Source organism: Brienomyrus brachyistius, unplaced genomic scaffold (genome assembly GCF_023856365.1).
Source record: "Brienomyrus brachyistius isolate T26 unplaced genomic scaffold, BBRACH_0.4 scaffold56, whole genome shotgun sequence".
NCBI classification, from domain to species: Eukaryota; Metazoa; Chordata; class Actinopteri; order Osteoglossiformes; family Mormyridae; genus Brienomyrus; species Brienomyrus brachyistius.
Window position 1 is genome coordinate 987244 of NW_026042331.1, and position 19262 is coordinate 1006505.

Genomic DNA, 19262 nt, shown 5'->3' on the forward strand with positions numbered 1-19262 from the left:
CCAGTCACTGTAGGTAACTAATACTATTTCTCTTCAGTGTACCCTTTGGTTTCTTGGTTAGTATGAACTATATATGTTTGTTAGCTGCAATAAGCATCTAAAAATAATAGCTTTTCCTGCAAAAATATATAAACCTGGTGCAGATAAACCCAAGTAACACGGAGCATTTGCTAATTAAAAAAATCAAATGGACTTGTCGACTAAACACTAACGAAAATGACTAAATGCATCGCCGTAGCTATTTGTTTCTTCACAGCCTCACGCGGCCTTCGCATGGGGAAAGCTGTAGGCGGAGCAGTTGACCTACTTTTGACCAATAACATCATAGAGAAGGCAGAGAACGACCTACTTAGAACCAATCACTACGAGGCTTGCATTTCAGTGGGCAGCACCCACGCGTGCTAGGTCCATGTGCGCTGCAGCAGCTGGTCTAAAGGTAACAGCGGTTGCTAATTGTGTCGGGAAAACTGCCGGATCTCACGTTTTAGGCAGATTAAATGTGAATGTATACCGAACATAGATGATTTATTACGATCTTACGTCTGATACTATACGAATTACACATGCATACAATTTGTAATAAAGTGCAGCGCTTTTTTAAAAATAAAAATACGTCTCTACGATTTGACAATAACCAATAATGTAGATGCAGATAAATACTAATTTATATGGAGATGTATAAAATTACCATTTATTACGTACTGTATGGGGCACACATAGCTTCACTACCATATTTATGCTTGCCAGCATGTTTCAACCACGTGTTTAGGTACCGAAGGCAGTATCAGAAGCAAAGCAGTAAGTAGTGGGTTAATTAAATGGGCAAGGTCGAAAGGAAATTAGCGTTTTATTCGTTATACCATTGGATGGATACCATGGAGTAGCGTGTACTTGTGGTTCGTGGGGTGGGGCGTGTAGGGGTGTGCTGTTCATGAATAATGATTGGCGCCGCCCCCCAGCGCCGTTCCCCCGTGAGAGATGATGTCACGAGTGTGGCTCGTGTTCGTTCCAGCTGACTCCAGCCGCTGCTCGAGCAGCCTGCATGCAGAAAGGCGTTGGAGAAAGAGTGTGTATGGAAGAGAGGGTGGGTGGGTGGGAGAGCGAGAGAGAGAGAACGAAAAAATAACGAGTGAAAGAGTGAGGGAGAACAAGAAAGCCATAAATCGCTCGCATTGCCATTTATTTTTACATTTTATATTTGAACGGAAACTCAGCTATAAAAGGACAGACTCGACTCTATAGTTTTATTGTCGATTAACAGAATTTTGCATAGTTTTAAGTTATCATTATCAGGTTAGTTTTTGGTGCATTTACACAACGCTGTTCAGGCTCTGTCAGTTTCTCGGTTTGTTTATTCTTTTTAACACTCCATGGACGCCTGTCATTATCAAACAATTTTATTTTTGGAAGACTGTTTTTGTTGCGAAGAAAATAAGCTAAATTTAAATAGAAACAACAAATAAATCAATTATTTTGGGGGAGGCGAACTGGAACAATACAGAAGAAAATCAAGCAGGAGCAATTTTAAACAACTTTGTTTACACCCGAAAGTGTGCGTGTGAGTTTGCATATCAGGAAGACGTGAGAAAATACAAAATAATATTTATATCTAGATTTTTCCAACCTGAGATCGATTTTTCTTTGCGATTGGAGCTTTAACATTTCTGCGCCGTTTAGATTTTGATTGACCAAATAAAAGCAATACATTTATATGCATCTAGCGTTACTTGACGCTGCATCCGAACCCAGAGAAGAATTTTATTGTAGGCATTTGGTGTATTAATTACACCACGGGTAATACGTAATATTATTCCATATTTGATAAACTGCCTGTCACATATGTGCACTGGGGGCTTGAGCCATAGCGTACCAGCAATATATTTTAGAGTTTATTCGCATATTATATATACATTAATTATATTAATAGGTCGATAATCGAACGATCTGAAGACAGTTGGTTTGGATAAGTGAACCCCCTCCTTCTTCAGCTCGGTTCAGCTCATCAAGAATCAGAAGCCGTCTAATGATGTCTAGGCCACTGTCTCAGATTCTTCCCCCTGACCTCCCTGCTGGAGCCAGCCCGCAATTCGGGAGTGGCAGCCAGGCGGGAGGTGCTCCGGGAGGGGGACACCTGAGCTCCATGGCCAGCCTGAAGTCCCTTCTGCAGCTCCCAATCAAAGCAGACCAGCGCGGGAAGGATTGCTGCGAAATGAAAGGTGGGTCCGTGCGAAATCGATGTGCATTTTTGTCGATGCGATTTCTTGTTCTTTTTTTCCTGTATACTATCAAATAAGTTATTTAGTTATGATATCCCCTTGCATTCGCTTTTTTTTCTCGAGCGGAGAAACGAAAGCGAGACACCGCTTCTTTGGTCGCCATTACCATTCTGGTATGCCACTCTAAAGTGCCAAATTCTAAGTTATGCTCAGCTGAAATGAGAAGATTCACAAGCAAGCCGTGCTTTCCATGTCTCACGAAATGGATGGAAATATTATAAAGCTATTTTACCAGATTTAAGATTACGGAATGTGGAGGAAAAAGTCAGCAATGAATATAATTTCAAGATTACCATTATAGCGCCCCCTGGTGTTGCATGCTTAATGCTGAGCGCCTTTCCCATGGTCGTCGTTAAGTGCGTTGACCACAACTGAGTTGGATCACAAAAGGTCAACTTTCATCATCCTTATTGTATTGCTTTAGTTAAAACAGAAGAATATGGATTTCCCTCCTTCCTTGAACTTCATTTGTGTTGAAGTTGGTGAATTCCTGCCTTGTTGCAATGGAATAGTAGATTATACTTCTAATGTTAGGTGCTCTCCTGTAAAGGCAAAACAGATTTCCATTAGACAGTCAGCAGAACACACCAAATACTTGTATAGAAAATGCCACATTGTTAGGGTTTTTTGATTTTCCTACTCAAATCTGAAGGAGATTAGTGGTACCGTCTTAGTATGTGTTTGCCCGCTCCCCCCCCCCCCCCCCCCCCCCCAGACAAAGAGAAGCCCCTTGCCTCGGACGAGGACTCGCTGGGTGGAACCGGCGGTGGCAGTGGCTGCACCCTGAGGCCAACTTCACAGTCAGCCTTCCTGGGTCCCCTGTTGTGGGAGCGTACCCTGCCCTGTGATGGGGGCCTCTTCCAGCTGCAGTACATGGACTTGGAGGAGTTCCTCACTGAGAACGGCATGGGCTGCATGCACAGTAGCAGCTCCAGCTCTGCCCAGATTCCCTCTCAGAGTTCCCAATCTGCTGTCCCTAGCCAGAGCTCCCAGTGCCCCCCGTCCTCCCCGCCACCCTGCTCCTCATCCTCCTCCATTTCCTCATCCTCCTCTTCCTCTTCTCTGCTGGGCCTGGAGGTGCAGCAGGCTACACAGGGGCTCCTGGGCACGCCAGAAGCCCTGCGTGGTGAGTATGCCCTGGGCAGCCATCACGGTTGTGGTGGCAGAGCACGACACACCTGAAGGGTGGTAGCAGCAGTGACTGAGGCATGGTAAACTGGGGGGAGAACAGACGGAGAGAGAAAGGGAGAAGAGAGAAGGAATTTTGAGAGAGATGGTGGAATATAGCTGGGAATGTATTTTATATGGAAGAGATTGGCATTGCTGTATGTAATAATAATGACAATCAAATATTGGGGGGGCATCTATGATGCAGTCTTTGTGGTTCCATGGTTAACAGGTTTTTCATGGGGAGGATGGGGTCACTGTATTATCTTCTTGTATTCTAAGTCAGATGCGCACTTATGGATAGACATTTCAAGATGTGAAGAATAACCTGTGCATAGAGCAATTATTCGACACTGAGGCTGCTGTTGTTAATCTGCATAAAATTTGGTGGAGTGCGGCAATGGGTGTGCAGTGGGTTCGTACAGCAGATTCACATGTGGTGCAGTGAGGAGCCTAACTGCCAGAGAGCGGCAGGAGCTGGAGGAATGTGACACACCATGCGTGTATAAATGTATAAATTAACAAGAGAAATAAGAAGAACAGGAGGTGCTTTGGTAAGAGGTCTCGGCTCTGTGTTGTATTGTAGCTCAAGGAAAGAGAGTGGGGAGAGCGTGTATACTGCGCCTGTGTGCATGGTGCGCATGCGTGCCCGTGTGTTAGGCACTGTCTCTCTCCCTTTCTTCCGCTCTCTCTCATACGCTTGGTCCATGTGCAGGCAGCTGGTCACGTGCTAATGCAGAAAGCAATGGAGCGAGAGTGTGGAGAAAGAGAGGGAGGGGGCCAGGGAGGGAAGGAAGGAGGGGTGGAAAAAAATGGGAATAGTGAGCATAGGGGAGCAGGGGCATAACAGGGTACTGAAACGTAAGGATGACTGGATCCTGTTGGAGGTGCACTTCAGCTCAGCCCTGGTCTGGTGGGGGGCAGGGTGGGAGAATGGCTCTTTTCTTGGAGTACAGCAGAGAAGGGAAGAGGAAGGGTTGGACACGGGACTCTGTCCTGTGGTTACAATACAAAGGAAGGGGACCTATATTGTTAAAATGGGCTTGGTTCAGGGCAAAGGTTATGTAAGTAGATACCTATAGGATGTTATGTTAATGTTATATTAGAGATGCTGGCTGTAGGTTTGCTCATTTATCCCAAGCGTCTCCCCCTGGTGGTCTCACTGTCACCCTCATCCTCCCTATGTCTTTAACTTGCAAGCTCCAGAGATTCTGTTGATTAGGTCTTTCTTTTATGGACCCTGGTTTTGCAGATATATGGATGCAGAGTTGTATGTAAAATCCTTGCATCGTGAGAATCCCTCAGTATAAAGATAAAGCTGTAATCTGTGGGAAAAGCGTCTTATGGACAGAACAGTAATTACTATTTGCCAAGAGATTGCTGACAGCTTCCCTACATATTAATATTTCAGGCAAATATTTGAGGCCATCTCTCAGTGACAATGTTCATTCTAGCACAATAAAAAAACAAAAACATTTGTAAATTTACCTCTTCATGCACTTTTTACGACATTTGAAAGGACAACTGATGAATCATAAGAAATGAGAAGTAGGGTAAACTGGTTTGTTTTGGATCCAGCCAAACTGACCAAGGATCAGTATCAGGGATGGCTCTGCTGTACGAGCTTTGACTCGTAGCTCAGCATTTCTGCCACCTGGCTGCTGTTTTCAGCTAAAGCCTACACAACCTGACTGTAAATATAACCTTCTAGATCCTTGTGCTGGGCACGTGGTGCTGATTCGTTTGCATTTTTCTCTCCTGCAGGTGGCCAGGCAGCCCCTCCTAACCCTTCAGCTTCATCATCCTGCCCACCGCCCCCTGTGCCCCCTTCCACCAATGCTGCAGATGTAATGGTGAACTTTGATCCAGATCCCGCGGATTTGGCACTGTCAAGTGTGCCGGGCCAGGAGGCCTTCGATCCACGGAGGCATCGCTTCACAGAGGAAGAGCTCAAGCCACAGCCCATGATCAAGAAAGCCCGTAAAATGCTGGTGCCGGAGGAGCAAAAGGTATGGCAACTGTACAGGGACTCAGCTGGGTCACCAATAAACAGTGAGCCATTTCTGCTGCCCAATGTCAGTCTTCACCCAGATGTCAGTGAGCCCGTATTAGTATGATGATGCAAGACAGGACATGTTCTGTCTTACTTATAGCTGCATTATGTCAAATAGGTGCTACTTTGCATTTATTTAGCAGATGTAATGTACCAGTGAGGAAAGTTGGGGGGTCAGAGAGCAGAGTCAGCCAGCATCCCTGGAATCACTGGGGTTAAAGGCCTTGTTCAAAGGCTCAACAGTGATATGATTAATCTAACAGCTATGGGATTTGAACTCATGACCTTTCAGTTCTGGGCACAGAGGCCTAACTCGCTGGCCTGCATGCTGCCCTGTTTTTCCCACTTATGCTACTGATTGCCATTATGCAATACATATAAATTTAATTTATTAGGTCTTATCATCCCGAAGATAAAATAATACCTTGACTTACCTAGGAATAGAAAAAGCACTTTATGTAGTTTGAGTTCTCAAAATAGCAACTTTAATACAAAACACAATGTCAGCTGACTAGCTTGGTGGTGCATAAATGGACAATCTCAGCTGGAGCAGCGATCTGGGCTGCAATCCACATTAAGCCCCCTTCTGCACCTTCCCCCATCTGCAGGACGACAAGTACTGGAGTCGGCGTTACAAGAACAATGAAGCAGCAAAGCGGTCGCGGGACGCGCGCAGGCTGAAGGAGAACCAGATCTCGGTGCGGGCTGCCTTTCTGGAGCGGGAGAACGCGGCACTGCGGCAGGAGGTGGCTGACATGCGCAAGGAGTTGGGCCGCTGCCGCAACATCCTTAACAAGTACGAGAGCCGGCACGGGGACCTGTGAGCTGCAGTGTCGCCAGGGGGCCAGCAACTGGGGGCCGAGCCACCCTCCTCTTTTCTATTGCAGACCTTGTGTCTGCTTTTTTTTCCAGTGGGGGAACGCCATGTGAACAGATGGAGGGCGGTGGTGGGAGATGTGTGAAAGGCAAAGATGGTTGGGCAGGCATTTTACAGAGAGTGTGAGAGCATTTTGACATAGGAAAACTGTGTATTTTTATATCTGCAAAGAGAGAAATTTGAGAGGAGCCTTTGGAAATAATTTTGTATATTTTATATATGGGGAGGGATTGGGGCAAAGAGAGAGCAACTATACGATGTTTTAAAACCGAATTTTTGTCAAATGATATATTTTAAATAATGAACAGCTGGATGACACTTTGAAAAGCGAGGACAGGAAAAAATCAAACTTTTGGGCTTAGATGGGAGAATGTAAAGTGGATGATCGGTGAGAAAAGAAGTATACTTGAGTTAATCTGAAAAACAAAAACAAAATTAAAATGGTCAATTTTAATTTTGTTGTGGGTTCAGTCAAGCACTTAATTTGTTATCCTTTTTATTATTTTCTTGGAATAAATCTATGTTTGTCTATTGATAAGGTATTGGGAGAGACAAGTACTTTAAACACTAATCCCTACAAAAAAAACAATATATGCAAAGATGTATGTTTGTACGTACTCAAAGAGTATTGTCATGTACATATTAAAATGGTTGACTATGTATTGATTTATATACACAAACACACAACACAAACACCTCACGCTTACATACACATGTCTGTACAAAGGCCACTGAGAGCACGTCCTCACCATGACCTTGTATGGATAGGGTGGAAGTAAATGTGTTTTTTTTTTCTTTTTTTTTTCTTTTTTTTTACTTTGTTCATTACTTGTTCTCTCTCTGTTCAGTGTGTGAAGTGAGTGAAACTGGTTTAGAATTTCTCACCCAGGTTAAGTTGGCAGTGAGTAGGATGCCTGTTAACTTGGTGCCACCAAGTGTGTGTTGTGAGTAGCATCTTTACTGCTCATCTCTCCCCCCCCCCCCCCCCCCCCGAAAACTGAACATTTTCTACAAAACCTGCCTGTCTTTTAAGAACCAATTTTTTCCTACCACACCCTATATAGTTTATGACTTTTCTTAACCTAATGATTTTCCCAATAATGCACCACAATGCTAATGTAATGTGTATATATATTTAAGAATTATTAAATATGAAAATATATGCTTACATGGCTCGTTGGACATGTGAACATTGAAGACACATGCACACATATGTAAGAGATGTAGTTCACTACCAACTCACCTTGGGAGAAAGATTCTAGTAAAACCCAGTGTAGAACTGTGCTGAGTTTCAGAGCTCTTTGTTAAATTAGCTATAGGGATTAAATATGATTTTCAAAATTTATTGTTACTATCTTAATTATGATTGCTATTGTTGTTGATGATGTTATTACTCTTACATTCTTACTTTTTTTTAAGCATTTCTTGCAATGGTTCTCAGAAGGAATGCATTTTTATCTTCTGTTTTAAATCCCTTGTATTTCAAGATCGTTTTTCTGGCTATGCTGTCTTTGGTTGTGTTCCCCTGTCTGCACCAACACTGAGATGGTGCTGAACCCCAGAGTGTATTGCTGTAGTCATGTCCTTGTATTTGAAACTGATTATAACAAAACAATGGACTTTCCTGCTGAGCGGATTTGAACCTCGCAGCCTGTACATTGTCAGCTGCAGTGACCAGGTGCTGTTTACACTCTATGGGACTCTTGGATCAATATTGTGATACTTGGGTCCATTTGTAGATTCCCATAAACACTTTACAGTACTATTTGTTATGTACATGTGTTAGCATGCTACAGTGTTCGTGGGCATTGAATGCTGAGGGGTTTGCTGCAGTACAAGCAGGGTTTCGCACAATGTCCTTCTTATGTTTCTCCCTATTGAAGTGGATTATAAATGCATATTTCATCTGTATCTGAAGTAGTTCGCTACAGCGCTGCTCATTTTGGGTTTGTACACTATTAGCTTGCATTGCACTGTGTGGTAAACGCAGACGTCCAGACTTCTTTGGGCATTTTCCGAATAGTCCTCATGTTACCTGTTGTCACTAGTGGCCAGAATGGAACTGTGTGGAACACGTGACGCAATATGATTTCCTTATTTGTAGATAAAAGGATTACTGCAAACAAGTATGTCACTGACAAAATGTTATGGGGTAGAACTTTTGCCACAGACAGATGACCAGAATGCACCTCTGTCAGTCTTACCTTTAGGTACATGCTGACGTTGAACACAAATGCTATCCAACGCTTATACAAGAGTGAATTAAATGACAGTTCGAAACCAGTACCAAAGATCCTGCTACATTATTATTGGGTCTGATTTGCCCAGGAAATTTTTGGTTGGTAAAATAATTACTTTGACTGCACCGTGATTTTTCCCTGTCTTGTCTTAGATGCTGCAAACAATGAGGAATGCAAAGACAAGCGAGGCACATTTAGCATCTTTCCACCAGGCAGAGTTTACCCCACAGCTGCTTGTAGAACACTTACATGCAGAAGACACTGCAGCCTTCATGAAGAATGGGAGCTGCAAATGTATTTGATTTCCCATTACAATTGCAGAATGCTTAATAACCTTCTTGGTGTTAATGTTACGGTGCACTTTTCAATGTGCGGCGCAAAACCACATCAGACAGCTTGAGCTGATGTTGGGGAGTCGCAAATAGGATAATTTAAAAAGGAGTTGCCTTTTTGTACGAAGGACTGCGTTTTGTTCATGGCCTGCCATCTGGAGGCAGCTTTTGGTATCCAGGTGAATGGCAGCATTAGCCAAATGCTACTTACACACGTAGTGCATACTTAGAAAAGCAGTGCACATACTGTACTGAAAGTGAGTATTAAGCACGACTGGATGAAAATTTCTCTAGGGTTGCCATGGTGACAGAGAACCTATGGAGTGTAGTACTCACAGCTGTAGTCATAACAGAATGACTAAATTCAACCTCTGGCTGCTCTGCCCATGAGTGTCAGTTCATACTGACAGTCCAGTGAAAGGAAAGAGCTGCTCTATATATTTTCTCAGTTTTGTTACTGGCTCGGAATAACAAGCATACAACATTTTGACTAATGTGCCTGTTTCTGACCATTAGAAAAACTGATGAAGACATTGGGTCAGTCTCAGCGGTGGCATATGAAGTAGTAGATTAGACCTCTGTAAAAGGTAATCTTATACAGAAAGTTGTTCCCTGATTATGAAATACAAATAGCACAGATTAATAAGCATTTTTACCCATCCCAGAAAAAAGCAGGTGCACAGTGTTCAGTAAAGTGGCATCTACAGAGGTAAATTCATTCAACAGGAAACGTGTTTCAGTACAAGTTCTGCTGCAGTATTGCCACAACAAGACAGAAGAATATGTAATGATTTGAAGGAAAGTTCTGTGATATTGGTGTGTGCAGAGTATGATGATCTGTGTGGATTATGAAGTGAGTGCCCATTTTCTGCTTATAATGATATGTATATGCTTATGTTAGGAATGATGAGGGTGGTGCACTGGGTAATGCTGCTGCCTCACACCTCCAGGACTGGAGAGGTGGGTCCTGCTTCCACTCTGTGTGCAGTTTGCGTGTTCTCTCCCGGTCAGGCAGGGTTCCCCCTCCCACAACCTAAAGACATGCAGTCAGGTGAACTGGTGTCTCTGAGTTGTATGTATCCCTGTCTTGTGCCCTATGCTGCAGGTCCATCTGCATCACTGGGCAGGATTTGCAGCTGAAATATTGAAGGATAATTGTCACTATATTTTTCTGTGTATTGTGTAAAAAAGACATTTTTTTGAAAGGCAACAGGAGCCGATGCCAGCTTATATGAACTATTATGAAATCTAAAAGACCATTATGAAAGTGGCTGCATCAAAGCTATACTCTTGAAGCAGAGCCTGCTGGTAAGCACTGACTAAATCATTTTTAAAAAAGCTTTCACAGCTGTGTAGTCTGGGGAATAAACCTTCAATTTGGGGAGTTGATTAGAAGTAATTTCCTGACACCTGCTGTAAGGCAAGTCCACACACATATGAACAAGATGCACGATCCTCCTGTGATGAGAAGAAACACAGAGGGATGCAGAAAATATGTCACCGACACCTGATTCCATAGGGATGGCACTTTTCTACACAATTTAAGAAGAAACAAAAAAGTTTGTTTCTCCAACAGTGATGAAACGTGCAAAATTAATAGTGGCAGAAGGTGGAACAGCAGTCAAGAACATTACTCAGCTGAAATACCAGGAAAATTGTTCTTGTACCATTGAGTAGGCTTCATGACCTATACAGCTGTAAAAACAATTGCAATAAAGGTGTCAGATGGCTAAATTTTAAATGTGATGAATCAAGAAAGCAATGAAGAAATTGAGCTGGAAGTGCATGGTGTGGAGTTCCAAAGTGCACACTACAGTATAATCTTTAAATACTACCATTTCCTCAGAATACAAATCAGGTAACTCTGGAACTGCACTTTTCTGTGCAATCACTTCTCTGTAGAATAGTAAGCGGTGACAGGGTAACGTAGCTCAGCATGGTTCTCATGTTTAGCCTCAGTGGTGAGTAGGTGAGCTGCCGAAGCACATCTGTGTTTCTCGCAGTCTCTCTGTGTCACTCTGCCTTTATTCATGAATCAGTGTGATGTTGCAAAGTGGGAAGTGTTTTAACAGTTTACTAGTGCTTGATGGTACATTTTTACTGTGATAATAACGTCCTTTTGCTTTTGCTGTCCACACTAATCGTCCATGAATTTTCCAAACACTAATAAGGGGTCCCGAGGACTGGGCCTGGAGTTTTCCCTGGGCAGCAGCCTAAGTTGGATAGTGAGTGTAAACACATTGTGGGCGTACATGCAAACTTGATACACAGAGCAGAATGTTCCCTTTTTTTCCCAAACTTGGACATGCAAATTTTATACTTTTTTGTAACAGATTTGTAACAATTTGGATTCTGCACATCTAGGTGGGCAGAAGTGTTTCATTCACCTAATAGGGGGTAGTGTGTGGCTCTGTGGATTAGGACTCAGTACCTGTGATTGGAAGATCATTGGTGCAAATCCCAGACTCAGAGTGATTTCGTCACTGGGCATTAGAGCAAGGCTCTTAGCCTGCAGTTGCTCTAAGGAGTGCTTTCTTTATTGTTTGCTGCTTGGGATAAAAGTGAATTCTTATTGTGAACACACTATGCTGTATACACTTTGTTTTATAACTTGCCTCTTAAGTATTAAATCATCTTCATTTTGCTCAGAATAGGGGTGTAACGGTACACAAAAATCACGGTTCACATGTACCTCAGTTTTTAAGTTACAAAAACAAAACAAACGGCATCTTTTTTTCTTTATTAAACAGTGGTTTACTGAACAAAGTATGACTGTCTTTCTTAAATAAAAAGTCTCTGTCAATACTGTTGCAACCTACTAATAAACAACTAAAATTCACTTAAAAGTAAATCGAAATAAATATTATCTCAAGGAATTTAAAAATAAAACAAAAATCCATTAAGGTGCTCATTTAAAAAATTAACTGTACCTGATCTGCACTCAACTTCATGTGCAACACAAATATTGTCTCAAAAATTGAAAAGCATAACAAAATAAATATGCATTATAATGCAGCATTTAAAAAACATCTGTGCTGTACTTGTATTCTCGCTAACTTCCAGCTTCACATTAGGACGCACGCGTAGTAACGCGGCTTCATCCGCTCCTTTCCGAATGTTGCTTTGGGGAAACAAACAAATACACAAAGGATTCTCATATGTGTACCAAATTGAAAGACCTCTACCAAAAAATTTCGGTATGAATATTTGTACCTTTACATTCCTAGTGTACACATGTGACAGTGTTTTTGGTGAAGTGAAAGACTAAATATGATATGTTTGTTGCCTTGTTCTCAATTTGACCATTGTTCTTAATTTAGCACAGAACACACTAGTTGAAGAACTACAACTTGGCAGGTAAAGAAATGCAATCATTTGCCTTTGTTAAATTAACTATCTCTGTATTTTTCCTCCTTTGGTGACTTCATGTGGACAGCCCATTAGTATAAACAACACACTCCGGAAAAAAATGAAAACACAAAACAAAGGCTTTTGTGTATGCAATATATGTTCCGGATATATTCTCTCAGCACAGAGCAGACGGATGACGGTGTGCCAGTGAGATGATAACAACACTTTGTGTTTCTAATTGCCAGTGAACGTAAGATTCAAGACCATAGAAGGAAACAGAGAATTGCTTGCTTTTAACTTTGTGGTATTTTCTTGTATTTAATGTAGCCAATCAGTTCTAGAAAACACAGACTGGGAGCTTAATATTTGTGTAAATCTGAATAACCTGTCCTGTAATTCAGCCTAAACTGAATCAATTGATTAAATATAGACTCCTCACTGATTGCTGGACACATGATGGACTACAGATACATGCAAAGAAAAAAACAGCCAAATGGGAGCAAACTGAGCTAATGAGATGAGAATGATCTCCCTTTGTTAAAGCAGCAAAGGTGATGATCAGCCGATTGATAGGGACCTCTTTGAGGACACAAGGTGACCATTTTACTGTTCAGTACTACCCCAAGCAGGTGCAGGTGGAGTGCTAGTAATTATCAATCTGTTTGACCACAGCCACCTATTATGTCCAGTATTATACACAGTATAGCCAAAGTGCTCAGATGATACACGTGAATATGTAATTTGGTGACAAGAGAAATAGCTAACAAGAACAATGTTTCATAAATGATGTAATTAATTTGTCAGCATTAATTGTCATTCATATCTCTTCATTTAAAATGATTGATTACATTTCATACCCTGATGTATACTGTTTTTATTACTGAAAAAATCCTTAGCTAGCTCTGCATTTTTAATGATTATTCCCTTTCAAGATTATCTAGTATATGTTTAATAATCAGTTTAAAGTTTACTTCCGATGTTTTACCACATTTTCATGGTGGTTCCGCCATGGTTTACTTTGACTTTACATGAATTACAAATTGCATTCATTTGTGTGAATGAGGTCTTGGCAGGCATGATTAGCAATTTTATGGTAGTCTACATTGATGACATCCTGGTTTACTCTTCTTCCCCAGAATAGCATGTCCCCCATGTTTGACAGGTGCTGTAGAGTCTCTGGGAATACTACGACTTCCATCAGAGCACCCCGAAGTTCCAGAGTGTTTGATTCATCCAGAAGGAGCGTTGATGTTAGAAGAACAGGTCCAGGCCATTCAGGAATGGTTTTGTCTCCAAAATGATCAAAGAGCTACAACAGTTCCTTGGCTTCACCAGTTTCTACAGTTGCTTCATCAGGAGGTTCAGTTTGGTGGTCACCCACTGACTTCCCTCCTGTATGCTGAGAGCCCTGTTCTACGGCGGGTCCTGGAGATTGAGGTAGGGTTTTGCAGCCTGCAAGATCTGTTCTGCACCCATTCCAAAGCAACCAGACCCGGATCTCCCCTTTGTGATCAAGGTGGATACTTGAAGGTGGGCGTAGGAGCTGTCCTTTTCCAGTGATGGAAGGACTTTGACCAGCTTCACCCCTGCTCCTTTTACTCTAAGAAGCTAACAGCAGAATTTAATTATGATGTGGGGAACCTGGACCTGCTGGCCATCAAGCTGGTACTGGAGGAGTGACACCATTAGCTGGAAGAAGTGAAATATCTCTTTCTGCTGCTGACAGAACATTGCAATCAGAAATTCATTCAGAATGCCTAACTGCTGAACATCTGTCAAGCCTGCTGGTTGCCTTTCTTCACCTGATTTGATTTTAAGGTATCTTACCTCTCAAGGTGTAAGAACATAAAGGTTGATGTACTGTCCAGGCAGTTTGATCCTTCTGAGTCTTTGGAGTAACCTGTCCTGATTCTCCCTAATACCAGCTTCCTAGGGCCAGTTACATGGAGCTTGGGCAATTCTCTGCAGAAGGCCAATCAGTAAGAAATCCCTCCTGCAGAGTGCTCTCCAGGTACAGTGTAAGTCCCTCCAGCCTTCTGTTCCGCTACCATCCAGTGGGTACACACCTCCTGCAGCCCAGGTCACCCAGACATTGCCTCCACCACGCAGCTGGTTTTGCATTGCTACTGGTAGCCAGGTCCTGTTCTGAATGCCAACCAGCTTCCATCAAGTCTCCTCCAGCCCTTACCCGTGCCTTCACACCCTTGGTTGCACCTCTCTTTAGACTTCATGACCAATATTCCTTCCAGGCAGGAGAACACCTTAATCCTCAGGAGCAGTTCCCCTTCCTAAACTTCTGTACACTGGGGAACTTATTGATCATGTGGGTCTTTCAGTACTACGAGATCCCAAAGTACACTGAACTGTGGTCCTCAGTCCAACACCTCCAGAGTGTTCTGTTTCTGTTCTTTCCTAAATGTGTCTGGGTTACTCTTGATGTGATGGAGCAGACTAACTAAGAGGTGATGAAGACTCTGAGGTTGCTGTGCCAGTTCTGTCCTGTGGAGTAGGCCCAGTTCCTTCCATGGGCTGAGTATGCCAGGAACTCCCTCTACAATCGAGCAATCAGCTACCCTTCCAGTGAGTCCTGGGGTATCAGCCGCCCTTGTTTCATTGAGACTTCCAACCCAGCAAGGTCCCTGCAGTCAAGGAGTGGCAACAGCAATGTACCGGGGACTGGGTGCAGACACGCTATTTATAGGCATTACATTTATCTACAATTTACATTTTATGGGAAATGATAACTGGAGAAAAAGTCTCATGTTTTATTTATCTCTGTTATTTTGTTTAAAAAATACTAACTGTAATTTGGCAGTAGGTGAATCCAGTATAGGAAACATAAATGACAAGTCTGCAGATTCAAGTATGTGACCCTTAACCTATCTGTGTGGGGTGAATTCAGTCTTCATTTAGGGTGCCATGCAGATGGCTTGCAACATTAGCATAGATTGAGATATAATCAACCTCAACTCAACTCTCCTCAGGATGAGCAAAGAGACATTTAAAGGCATTTGAGTGGCTGTTTACTAAGCTTTAAAGCATCCAACATATCTTTTCCAAAACATTATCAGGGCACTTTTCTCAATTTTCATAAATTATACATACGATTTTTTTTGTAACACATTAATTACATTTACGGTATAAATATACAGCATTTTAAAATTCCATTCAAGAAATACAAAATACTGCTGGTAGTTTCCTTGCTATAACCAAAAGATCTTATTACATTACTTAAGCATTAACCACTGATTATGAAAAAGCCCTACATATACTGGGAAAGCTATTTTAACATATGCTATTGCTGTGAGTATAAACGCACAGCTACGTCTAGCTTACTGTAAATTCCTTTACATAATGTTGTTTCAGATATGATCACTAGATGGCAGTGGTTAGGATTTAGATGCACGATTACTGTACTGTAAAGAATGCAGCAAGGAGATGATGACTAAGGAAAGAGCTGAGAATCAGTCTTAGTGCTTGTGCATCTTGCTCCTCCTCCATTATACAATACATTTACTAGGCCCATTAATATCTGTGTTTCAGTAGCCTTGTTCTTTTTTCTCTGTTCCTGTATGCCTTTGCACTAAAGTTCTACTTGAAGTTAGTGAGTACATATAGTAAAGCTAGATTAAGTTAACCAGTATTGAAATTAGATGAGTATGTAGTACAATTTTTCAAAAGTACAATATTTCAGTATTGATCTGCATATTCTTATTAGACATTCTCAAAAATATTTATGGAAAATAATACAGTGTTCAGTTTAGTAGTTTAATTTATTTTTATATAACGCCCATTATACAGAATAATTCAAAAACAGGGAAAAGGGAAGATGAAAGAAAGATGGATAGGTGATCACCCACCTCCAAGTATCCACCTTGATCACAAAGGAGAGAAGATCAATTATCTGCATTACGTTACCCAGTCTGGTATGCTGGCTGTAAAGAAGAACAGAAGTCATAAAGAAAGAGACAAGCATTCTCAGATCAAAGCAGATGATTTAATTGGGCCAAAGCACAAGATAAAGAGTTTTTGATGGACAGCAGAAATGGTGCGACACTATATGTACTCTAATTTTCATCTATAAGCAACTCAAATCTTTTTTAACTACTTGTACAGCTAGATGTTTCCCTGGTGAAATTATCTCAGATTATCTCACCAGACATCTCACCTCAAACTTGGTCACATCAGCCACATCCTTAACCAGTTCACCACCAGCAGTCTGTACTTCCTATTTTAAAGGCGGAAAAAACCTCCAGACAGTAGTCCAGTAAATCTTAGTATATGCGTTTAAACCCTGCATTTCATTCTAACATGGAAACTATGATTCATGATTCAGCCAGACAGTCATATATTTCACACACTGCATCCAGCAATAGATTTCCAGAATTATGTATTCCATATGGGGGGGAGGATTTCTATAACTGATTTTTAGAATCAGCTTCTCATATCCTGCCCACCACATCCAACTGACCCTCCTGTCTCCTCCCTGGTGTGACCCTAACAAGCCATGCCTGTTGTTCATTTGTCTTACCTCTTGTTCCTGCCCTCGTGTTGCTCTCCCTCGTCAGTCTTGTATATAACTGCTTCCCAGTCCCATGTTCCCCAATCCAGTCATTGATGTCATTCCCTCATGTCACCTCTGCCCTGCCTTGTGCCACTCCTCCCGTTTTGATCCCTCGTGATCTTGTATATTTCCCATTTATGTTCTATGAATTTAATAAAACACCTTTTGTTTCGCCACAGGGGGAGCCCATCCTCCAGGGGCCAGCAGGGATAGTCAAATAGAGAGATGGTTGAGTGCCAGAGATGGGGAAGCGCCAAGTCACATTGTCCCAATCATAAGATTTGGGAAATAACTGGAGAGCAAGGAAGATGACAAGCCAATGCCGATGCCGAGTCTTCTTCCAATCGCCAGGCAACCAGAGGTAAGGCAGCGGGTCATACATGGAAGATCAGAACGGTGAGCTAGATGCAGGGACGTCACTGGTGGTGGCGACGTCACATGTGGCCGGGTGTGCTGGATATCTTGATAGATTGAGGTCTCCAGGCATCACCCCCCAGGAGGAGTAGGGGAAATAAAATGTACAATTAGGCAAATTAGAGGAGGCTATTGGCAGTGCTAAAAGCTAGGTGAGTGCAATATGAAGTGCAATGTGCAAGCTCCGGCAGATATGGCTATGGCAGCATCAGTAGGAGGGAGAGGCAAGTGGGAATGCAGGCTTGGGGAGTCCCTGAAATGTCAGCACTCCAGTTCCACAAGAGATTGCGAAGCTAGAGTGACAGCACTAACAGTCCAGTTTATCCAAAGCCAATGGCACCGATCCCCACCCTGCTCTACACTTCACACTACAGGTCTGACTGGGAGTGAAGAGTTAGCTAGGGCTAGAACTAATGTCCCTATACGCTAAACTAAACAGGTGTGTTTTTAGTCTGGACTTGAATATTGAGAGTGAACCTGAAACCCGCACATCCGGTGGAAGACCATTCCACAGCTGAGGAGCTCTGTAGGAGAAAGCTCTGCAGCCTGCCGTAGCTCTTTCTACCCTGGGCACGAACAGATATCCCATGGCTTGAGAGCTAAGCAAGCGTGGAGGGTTGTATGTGGTCAGCAGATCACTAAAGTATTCTGGTGCAAGGCCATTTAGTGCTTTATAAGTTAATAGCAGTATTTTATAGTCAATTCGAGACTTAACTGGCAGCCAATGAAGAGAGGATAAGACCGGTGTAATATGATAAAATTTTTTAGTGTTTGTTAGAACTCTGGCTGCAGCATTCTGTACCATCTGAAGTTTATGCAAGGATCCAGACGGGCAACCCGATAGGAGGGCATTACAGTAATCCAGTCTGGAACTTAGGAAGGCATGTATTAGTTTTTCTGCATCATTAAGTGAGAGCATCTTACGAAGCTTGGCTGTGTTCCGTAGATGATAAAATGCAGTTCTAGTAATACTTCTTATGTGACCATCAAAGCATAGATCTGAATCGACAAGAACGCCAAGATTTCTAACCACCATGTTAGGTTGTGTAGGAAGGCTACCAACGTTGAGGTGGTGAAACTTATTTCTAGCAGCCTTGGGACCAATTACCAGAACTTCAGTTTTTTCTGTGTTTAACATAAGGAAATTTTTTGCCATCCAGCACCGGATATCTAATAGATAGTCTTCTAACCAAGATAGTAGTGATATATCATCAGGGTTAACAGATATGTACAACTGTGTATCATCTGCATAACAATGAAACCCAATACCATGATTTCTAATAATGTTACCAAGAGGTAGCATGTATAGGGTAAACAGTAGCGGGCCCAGGACTGATCCCTGAGGGACACCATATTCAACATTTGTGGCCTTGGATGATTCATTGTTCACATGGGCATACTGATAGCGATCAGATTAATATGAGCGGAACCAAGAAAGTGCTGTCCCTGTAATGCCAACTACACCTTCTAACCGGTCCAAGAGGATATTATGGTCCACAGTATCGAACGCTGCAGTTAAATCTAGCAATACCAATAGAGATACACAGCCACGGTCAGAAGCCACAAGTAAATCATTCATTACTTTGACTAGAGCAGTTTCTGTGCTATGGTTTGGTCTAAAGCCAGACTGATATAATTCATTGGCATTATTTTTTTGTAGGAAAGAGGACAATTGACGAACTACAACCTTTTCCATGATCTTTGAAATGAAAGGAAGATTTGAGATAGGTCTGTAGTTTCCTAAAACACTGGGTTCAAGATTTGGTTTCTTTAGGACGGGTCTGATAACAGCCATTTTAAAAGGTTTTGGAACATATCCAAGCCTAAGAGAAGAGTTTAACACATTTAACATGGTAGTGCCAATCTGTGGTACAATTTCCTTGAAGAATTTTGTAGGAATTGGGTCTACAAGGCTAGTAGAGGATTTACAGGAGAAAATTAAGCTCAAAAGTTCTGAGTGTGTAATAGGAATGAATGATTCAAATGTC

General features: G+C 42.2%; 2 protein-coding genes across 2 annotated transcripts in view; one reads left to right on the forward strand and one right to left on the reverse strand.

Moving 5' to 3' along the window:
• LOC125724452 (uncharacterized) overlaps positions 1-19262 on the reverse strand; it is a 181230-nt gene that overhangs the window by 22260 nt on the left and 139708 nt on the right. The gene's annotated exons all lie outside the window — the stretch shown is intronic.
• On the forward strand, positions 1111-8290 carry LOC125724476 (thyrotroph embryonic factor-like). Its single transcript, XM_049001198.1, has 4 exons — positions 1111-2216; positions 2992-3402; positions 5208-5452; positions 6105-8290. The coding sequence occupies exons 1-4, from the start codon at positions 2024-2026 to the stop codon at positions 6318-6320; spliced, it is 1065 nt and encodes a 354-aa protein (XP_048857155.1). The 5' UTR covers positions 1111-2023; the 3' UTR covers positions 6321-8290.

Excerpts from the sequence above, each read along its gene's own strand:
- LOC125724476 (XM_049001198.1), top strand. The coding sequence starts at position 2,024 with ATGATGTCTAGGCCACTGTCTCAGATTCTTCCCCCTGACCTCCCTGCT. Across the intron at positions 3,403-5,207 it reads CACGCCAGAAGCCCTGCGTG|GTGGCCAGGCAGCCCCTCCT; the intron begins GTGAGTATGCCC and ends TCTCTCCTGCAG. Across the intron at positions 5,453-6,104 it reads TGGTGCCGGAGGAGCAAAAG|GACGACAAGTACTGGAGTCG; the intron begins GTATGGCAACTG and ends CCCCATCTGCAG.